Source organism: Ctenocephalides felis, unplaced genomic scaffold (assembly GCF_003426905.1).
Source record: "Ctenocephalides felis isolate EL2017-DRISC unplaced genomic scaffold, ASM342690v1 CF-g0.4_SCAFFOLD_01170, whole genome shotgun sequence".
NCBI lineage: Eukaryota > Metazoa > Arthropoda > Insecta > Siphonaptera > Pulicidae > Ctenocephalides > Ctenocephalides felis.
The window spans coordinates 24,123,994-24,133,370 of NW_020537324.1; the positions used below are offsets into that span (position 1 = coordinate 24,123,994).

Sequence of the window (9,377 nt, forward strand, 5' to 3'; positions counted from 1 at the left end):
TAAGCAGCACATATGCGTGAGTAATCGGGGTGTGCCTGTGTTCCATATGTTCAGGGTGTAGCCTTCAAGCTCACCGCTTGAAAAGGGTCCTCGTCAGTTTTATGACAAACAGCAAATGTGTCCAACAACTGCGCGCCATAGGACGAAGGAAAAAAATGGTTTGTTATTTCTGAGAAAACTACTTTAATAATAAATAGATCTATCCACTTCCTCACCGATTTGAAACTGGAATTGATGTTTTACTTGTTCATCTATAGCGATTTTTCCCACTGTATTTCAATAAATTAGCTATGAACGTTGCAATAGTGGGATGAGATATTTTAAAATTTCATATTTTTATGAGGCAGGCTGGTGGTGTTATCTTTGCTTATTACACACAAATATATACACAGTTAGTGTTTATAAAAAGTTTTTACCATTTTAGATATTATGATTCCAATTCCAACATATTATCAGCAGATGGCATAGGGAATTGCTTACAACCCTCACGGGATTAGTTAAACCAGTATTTATAAATATGTAGTTCCAAAGAAAATCAAAACCATGGAATACAAAACACAATGATATAAACTTTCAAGTCCTTTTTATTATTTATAATAAATCTTCTAAATTTGATAATTAAAATATCATCATCCTCAAAGTAAAGTCTTAAGCTATACAACCCTTAAGTTAAAGATATGATTTTTAACTAGTTCACAAAAATAGTCTATTACCTCTTCACAACTCAAAATATATTTCCTAATTTTTATTTACTCATGTAGATGAATGTCTCTACTAATATTAAGTAGTACGAAGTTCAAGATGATTTGGTATAGGTTGCTATATCCTGTGAAGTCAGTTAAAATGCAATTCAAGGAAAAAATGAGAGGGACCTACTATAGCATCTAATAGTTCAGTTAAAAACATTTTAATCGACATTTTCTGTAAAAATATATTATCAATTCATTATTTCCTTTCCGTTGATTCGTATAAAATTATATTCAAACACTAGATACTGCCGCATTGCGTAAAATACAACGTCTATCCAGTGTTGCAAGATGGGCTTATGAAAGAAAACACATGTGCACTTCTATTTCTACCCTTGTTTTGTATGGGATCGGTGTGGTGTTGCCAGCACCGTTATTCTACTATAGATAAAATTTCGAAATAAGGTTGTATAGCTAAAGGGTCCCTTTTCCACCCTCTCATTTCTACTTTACAATCAATATCAAGGCTTACGTATTATATGTAGTTCTCAATACATGTAATAAACTTTCCATTAGGTTGTCCATAGACGTTTCTTTTGTAATAGAAATATGTTAGTTTTCTGACGCAGAATTTGATATATTGTACCTTTAAATTTATTTATATACAGGATGTTCCAGAACTCAACGTACGTAACTGTCCTGAATAAAATGAAAAAAAAAAATAAATAAATTTGTAAAATTGTGACCATTTTTAGGTTATTGTGGTTAAGTTTTACTAATTTTGTTTGTTTAAACTTTGGATTCGTAATCGTAAATAACATTTCTAGGATGGCACTCAAAAATAATGACGTTCCAAGTTTTCAAAAATTAGAAGTTTGCTGAACCGAGTTCAAAATTCTTGAAATTGTCGACTTTGGAGATCCTTCGTTGAAAAATGTTCTAAAGTGTGTTTGCAAGTTTCATCAAAAGTTGGCGCATTTATCAAGTAAAATACTTGATAGTTTCATTTCATAATAAAAACTTTAAAGTAAAAAAATAAAAATTTCATATGGTTACAATTTCACCAAAGCTCTAAGTTGCACTTAAAAGCTCATACTTTTAATTCTAATATTTTTCTCGACCGTTAGATCAATACTATCCGTTAATACTCTGTTTTGAGTTCTGGGATACTTTGTATAATTATATTACAAACATAGATAAACAAGTATAAATGATTACAAATAATTATACATTAATACGTTTTAAAGCGAGACTAATTATGTTAATTTTATTTCATAAAAATAATCTTGATGATTAAAATTTAATATGTATCCTAAGTAGTAGTAGCATATTTCCGCTCGGCGGCATCCGAGTGGAAAGGGTTAAAAACGAAAATAGACATCTTCAAACCGATTTTCTTCCTAGATCTTTGTACGGGAATTTGCGCCATGTCGGACACTTAAGACATGATATCACGTTTTCACCGAACAAGAACTCTTTTTTAGATAACAACTATATATATATATAAATAATAAACTATATATATAGATAATAAACTATATATATATATATATATATATAAATAAAAAAAATTATTTTATATTGACTATATGACTATTGTCTATGATATCCAAGAAATTGGCGGTCAAAAAGTTGCGCGCTGTATGGTTCAAATATTTTGCACGAATCTATCGAGGATGTCGCGCGGTCATTCACGTGGGGAACATGACAATAAATTCAGCATTGTACAAAACCTGCTGCATATAATAATTATCCTCACAATAATGCATAAGCATAAATCGTAGTAACATATCTGACGCGGAATGTGACTATATAACATATAACATGGTTCGGTTTACGATGTGAACTTGAGAGCGAATGTGTTCTATAACATTTATCGCGTTGTTAATATTACATTATGAGGTGATTACTCTGGCGGACTGACTAGGCACGGTATGCCATTCAAGACCCAAGCTGGAGGAAGGTATCGGAATAATATTTCTTATACCACTAATTATAAAAGATAAATAAGTTAATATAATCGTTTGCTTGAGTCATACTAATTTTTTCATTCTGTCACATAATTAAGTTTATTAAGAACACACGCCCATTAGTATTACTGATTTATACGGAGTACAATAATCCGTATTTATATTTATTAATTTAATAATTTAGTTCATTTATGATATATTGTAATGAATGATTCATACTTCTAACGGTTATGCCAATATAACAAGCGGACGTGTGCTTAAACCGGTCAGACTAGACAAATGTCGCTTTTTAAGTCCCGTCATTGATTTGATGATTTGAATATTTAACATAAACGGCTTTCAGTTTCAACGGCATTTTACTCCTATGTTACACTAGGTAGTGTCACTTTTACTGCGATTCATTTATGATCATTTCTAGTTTTTGGGATAATAATGGAATGGTTTCCTTGTTTTATAAATATATGCTTGAGATCATGATGTCAAAGTATATAAATAAATTTTATCCCTCCATTGCTTTTGTATCAGAATGTATGAATCTATACAAGAATGGAATTATTGTGTCAGTTCATTCGCATAATATTTTTTTAGTTGCCGCATATATTTTATTATTTAGCCTCTTTAGGCCGTGGGCAATGTACGCTGAGCGAAGTTTGCTTCGTGTGCACTCTCGATGTATTGGTCTGGTTTTAATTCGTTTTTTTAAATTTTTTGTGTCTTGTTTTGCCGGATCGACGACTTTCGGTTTCGTTTGCGTATCATAATAATCAAAGAGGATGCAATGAATTGATCGATGTTAATGAAAGCCCAAAAGAATGATCACGCTCGCAATTCAGACGCTGCTCCAGGCCAACATTTCCGACAAATGCACCGATTAAGAAAATTGTTGTAATAGCCATTCGAGATTAGGCAGAGAATTTTGTTTCTAATTTGCTTGTTTGCATTTGTGTGCTTGCAATCCCAATTATGGCACGAAATATGAAGCAATAATTAAATACGTAAATGTTTCTATTTAGTAGTCTTAATATAGTTTCTTCGTCTTTACTTAAGATGGTATTAATTTTTAATTCAGAAAACTCATCACATTTCAAGTGAGAGGTAATCCTATTCTTCCTATTCTCTATTTGTATTTTAATATGATTAGAATGATTTCTGCCACCAAAGAGCACATTTGTTTACCTGTACTTCATCTTGTTACAATATTTTTTTTATTCCATAAAAGTTGATTACATATTCATTCAAAATTTATCCTTTTACCTAACGCAAAAATTATATACTACATACAATTGAATACCAGACATCTTATGATGATTATTCTAGACACATTCCACTGACAGCTTCCTGTTTACATATCATTTATTGTTAGTCCCACAAAACGACATATTAAGTTATATTATTGATATTTATACATCAACGGATTGGATATTGAATACATGCGTATTACAAAGTTTAAATAAAATCTTTAGTCTGAGCGTTTATTCACACGAGATATTTTCACCTTCTATGCCAAGGTTATTCATCCATTGTCAGTGATTGCAACTTTCATACACTTGACCGTGTGCTGTAATAACCTACCACAATGCAATTTTATAGTTACTTCACTTCACTTAAGACTTGTTATTCATTAGATTCGTGTCAATGATTAAATAGAACAAATGAAAATTACAATTAAAAGTTTCGGCAAATGCAACCTACTTTATAAATATATATATATATATATATATATATATATATATATATATTCAATAGATAAGTCCTGGATTTTTTCAATATGTTGATTATTTCTTTTCCGAACAGTAAATCCAATAATAAAAAACAATTTGTTTTTTGAAGATGTTTAATAACGACGTTTCGGAACTAGGTACGTTTCCATCATCAGGTTTATTCTGTCAAATACAATGTTTTTTAAAAATATTGATTAACATTAATTAATGATGGTCAATACAGATTAATTAGAATTTTTTTCATAAAGGAATGGATTATGTACCGGGGTAAAGAGTAATAAGAATTAACTAAAAAAGGTTTTATATAAAATTGAGAAGCAAAAATTATTTACCTGTGATAATTTATATATCCATATCACTAATATTTTTTTGTTAAAAACACTCGATTTTTTGGAGGATATTTGTAGATGTTACGACTACACAAGATTTAAACACACTGATATGGAGTTCTGTCGGCCAGATGTAAGGGACAATGTACGGAATTCTTGGCAAAAATGATTTTTTATGGCTCTTGTATTGATAATTTACGAAAAAAAAGGAAATATTGCTTTAGTAAATGTTGAGAAATATTATGTATATATATACATGCACATGCATATGCACACCTACATACTCATACATACATATATATATTGAAATGCCGAAGATGGGTTAGAAGCATGAAATACCGGATTGGAATTGTAAGTGATTTTTTTGCTTGTGCACCCTTAGATTCACAAAAACTGACTACATAGTGAATGCCAATAAAACATTAAGAATATTAAATATGATTTATATATAAATATACTATTTATTTATATATATATATATATATATATTTATATGTATATATATATTGATTGTTTCTTTTTTTAAGCACACCTACATACTCATACATACATATGCACATATCTATAATATGTGCATATGTATGTATGAGTAAGTAGGTGTGCTTAAAAAAAACAATCAATATATATATATATATATATATATATATATATAAATATATATATATATATATATATATATAAATAGTATATTTATATATAAATCATATTTAATATTCTTAATGTTTTATTGGCATTCACTATGTAGTCAGTTTTTGTGAATCTAAGGGTGCACAAGCAAAAAAATCACTTACAATTCCAATCCGGTATTTCATGCTTCTAACCCATCTTCGGCATTTCATGGGCAATCCTTTTATTTTTTTCGGTTTGTGTGTAATTGTATTTGTGGTGCAGTCGTACGGCGTCTTGTTTTCGCCGAGACTCCCATCCACAAGGTAGACGGGCTCTTCTCTTCTGCCTCTTGCCCGTCCTCGGCATTACCTAGGTAGTAGTAGGTAGATATCGCGACGTACGCGACTCACACGCCACCTTGGTCTTGGTCTCTCGGCTGCTCGTTTCACCTTGTGAGCGAACGTTCAACTAACGCCAAGACCCGTCGCCCAGTCGCCCGTCGAACCGATGAACTGACTGGGAATTCTTTTCCTTCTTGCCTTTTTTCCTTTCCATGAACTCCGCAAGCAAGAGCATCCTTTTGCTGGGTTTGATTCTTCTTTCATCTCTTATACTCTCGAGCACGTTGGAATCTACGAGCTTTATACCGTCATTCATGATGAATCTACGCACATTCTTCCCGAAAATAATTTCGTAAAACATTTAGTAGAGAAAATAGTTCCATTTAAATAACTGCATTATTTGGAGTCATTTAAGTTTAATATCTGGAATATTGTAATCCTTAAAACTTAGTTTAATGTTCAATGTACAATGTCGAATCTCGAATCTCGACTGTAAAGAATATAAATGCATGCATAAGACAAGCATACGTATTTGTTTGATATAAATGCGTCTAATCTTTCTTTCGTCTCTTCATACATATCATCTTATATATGCTGAATAATGCTGAAATACATAATGTATTTAATTATAAGGTATAAGCATATTATGTATACATTTAATATATTTGAAATTTTAAAATTGAGATATTTATAGATTAATTATATATATATATATATATATATATATATATATATATATATAATGTATTCGATTACTATAATTTCACTTTTATAAGCTACATTTATGCGGTCATTTAACTATGGCATTATACGTTTTAGTCGTATCAAATATTGTTGATCTAGATTCTAGGAATCTACGTCTGATATTTTGAAGGTAATTAAACTTTAAATATATTGTTAATTGTATTAATTAACCTTGACTGCGTCTATCTCTATAATTTATATACTCGCGTCAATAATAAATGCACATGATTAGGTTTTCGCTGTTAGTCGAATGTTATTCCATATCCACATCCATAACGACAATATTAAGATATTATGAAAATTTAGTTTTGATTTATATTTTTTATAATTTATATTGCACAATTATCGCACAAAGTTTATCATAGAACTTGATGCGCTTGTTCATTTTATTAGGAACTCATTTATAACTGCATAATTTTCTAAGATTGCCCAACCAACCATTATCCAAATGTTTAAGACCCTCGGTGGCTTTGTTACGCGGGAGTCGAGAGTTCAATGCTTACAGAACTGTCCTTCAACTCTGCGGCATCCTCTATCTGTTGAAGCGCGTTCAACCGCAACGTTAAAAACTTAAGACAATGCGATCATCGGCCAGTAACTTATCTTGGAATATTACACTTATTCTTTAAGATCCCATCAAATGAAGTAAATGATCAAGGTCGCTTTGCACAGCATTCTTAGTTTTTTGTAGTTTTAAAATATGTTTTATCTCCCGCTTAAATACCATTGTATTGCACGATTGGCATTTGATTTTGTGTTAAATATTTTGATGTTGTAGTTATATGTAGTTTTATCATATTTATATTGCTTGTATTTAGTTCCACATATTAGAATTCGCGATTTTGACAAGTACATTTTGTTGCAGGATGCAAAATCAAAGCCTTGCGTGCAAAAACCAATACGTACATAAAGACTCCTGTGCGAGGCGAGGAACCCGTATTCGTGGTAACTGGACGCAAAGAAGACGTAGCCAAAGCTAAGCGTGAAATTCTTTCTGCTGCAGAACATTTTAGTCAAATTCGTGCATCTCGCAAATCTAATCTTAGCGGCGGGTTAGGATCTGGCGCTAGTACGCCACCAGGACCACCTGCAAATATTCCTGGCCATGTCACAATCCAAGTGCGTGTTCCATATCGCGTTGTGGGATTAGTTGTAGGTCCTAAAGGCGCTACTATTAAACGCATTCAGCATCAGACTCACACATACATTGTTACCCCAAGTCGCGATAAGGAGCCCGTCTTTGAGGTTACGGGTCTCCCTGAAAGTGTAGAAACTGCTCGTAGAGAAATAGAAGCGCATATCGCACTCCGCACGGGCAATGGAGCTACTGCTGGAACAGCTGGAAGCTTAGGAGCTCTGCTTGGCGGAGATGCTGACGCACCCGAACTTCTTGCATCCTTATACAAAACTGGATTGGGATCTTTGTTCAACTACTTAGAGCCCGTTCAAAATGATGCTTTTGCTTTGACTTCATCCGGCAGTTCTGGCGCGTACTCCAGCTCTGCTTCTTGCTCTTCCAGTTCTTCAGGAGGGGCTGGCGGCAGCGCGCACAGTGGAACGCGTTTGGGAGATTTAGTGTCCATTTGGAATGGATCATTGGACCGCGATGAGGGACTCGGCGATTCTCCGAGTTTTGACCCATCCAGCATTTGGTCATTTACTGCGCCTTTGGCTACGCGACCATCACCAGCCGCGTCCGTATCGCCCGCTGACTCACTGCTTGGGTCCGCAAAGCGCGAATGCCGTGTGTGCGGTGATATGGAGGTCACCGCTGCATTAGTACCATGCGGACACAATCTTTTCTGTTTGGATTGCGCTAATCGCGTGGCCGCCTCCGAGGGCTGCTGCCCAGTGTGCAGTCAACAAGTTGTGCAGGCTATTCGCATCATCTCCTAGACCGGCGCATCAAAAGATGGCCAGTGTTGAACGAAAATGTTTACACGGTTTCAATAATTAAGATGTTTGCGTTGTCTGTGAAGAAGTGCGACTGTGTCTGTGTACTTGATAAAGCGGTGTTTTTACTTAAGCGTCGTTTCGCGTATTCATATGATTATTACTATACGTTCTCGTTTTGTCGGTAGTTTTAAGAGTTTGAATGAAATGTATGTGGCTGTTTTATATCAGCACAAAATATATTATTATATTCTCGTTTAATCAATTATTTTGTTTCTAATAGAGATTTGAAATGTTCTTGATTTCGAATGTTTATGATTTTGTTTTACCCTATTATCTATGAAATGATATATTTAGTGTTAAAAGTATGAATGAGTGCGAGTGTTTGTGTAATCACGCTTATTATTTTAATGATTAGTGGTTTAATTTCTATTGCGTACATACGAGGTGCCGCATCACATAAATATATAGCCTCTATATCCGCCAGTTTAAAAAGATTGATAAAATGCATATATGCATATATAATATTTATATTATATACGTACATATGTATATTATATACTTACATATATAATTATACAAGCGTTTTTATATGTGCGTACCTATGCATATATATGTATATATATATATATATATATATATATATATATATATGCATATATACTATAAAATATAAAAATTCATATATATATATTTATTAATATATTATCACATCCACCATTTTAAGAGTATTATACATTGCTATTTAGATATTATTTTTTTATAAAAAGATATTCATGGTAGTATTGTTTTTTGTATCTGTTGTAAGGTTGTGTTGCAAAAAGATTTTATAGAATAAGTTATTTGTTAGAAGTGGGGGGATGAGAAATTTAAATTGCTATGATTCTTCATGGCTGCTGAGACATGTAAATTAAATAAGAGTTTGATCTCGCTACTTAAATATATGCCAATCCACGTTTCATGAAATCTAAAGTATTAAATTAATTCATTCATCGATTTATAAAGAAGTTTGCAGTATAGCATAAACCGTACATTATCCAAAATCAATGCTCATGAGGTATAAAAATTTCCATCGTTTATCACG

General features: G+C 32.5%; 1 protein-coding gene across 1 annotated transcript; it reads left to right on the forward strand.

The window, feature by feature from the left end:
- The first annotated feature begins 6,978 nt into the window (after positions 1-6,978).
- Positions 6,979-8,666, forward strand: LOC113366986 (RNA-binding protein MEX3B-like). The gene is made up of 2 exons (XM_026608624.1): positions 6,979-6,994; positions 7,266-8,666. The coding sequence occupies exons 1-2, from the start codon at positions 6,979-6,981 to the stop codon at positions 8,294-8,296; spliced, it is 1,047 nt and encodes a 348-aa protein (XP_026464409.1). The 3' UTR covers positions 8,297-8,666.
- Positions 8,667-9,377: the final 711 nt, after the last annotated feature.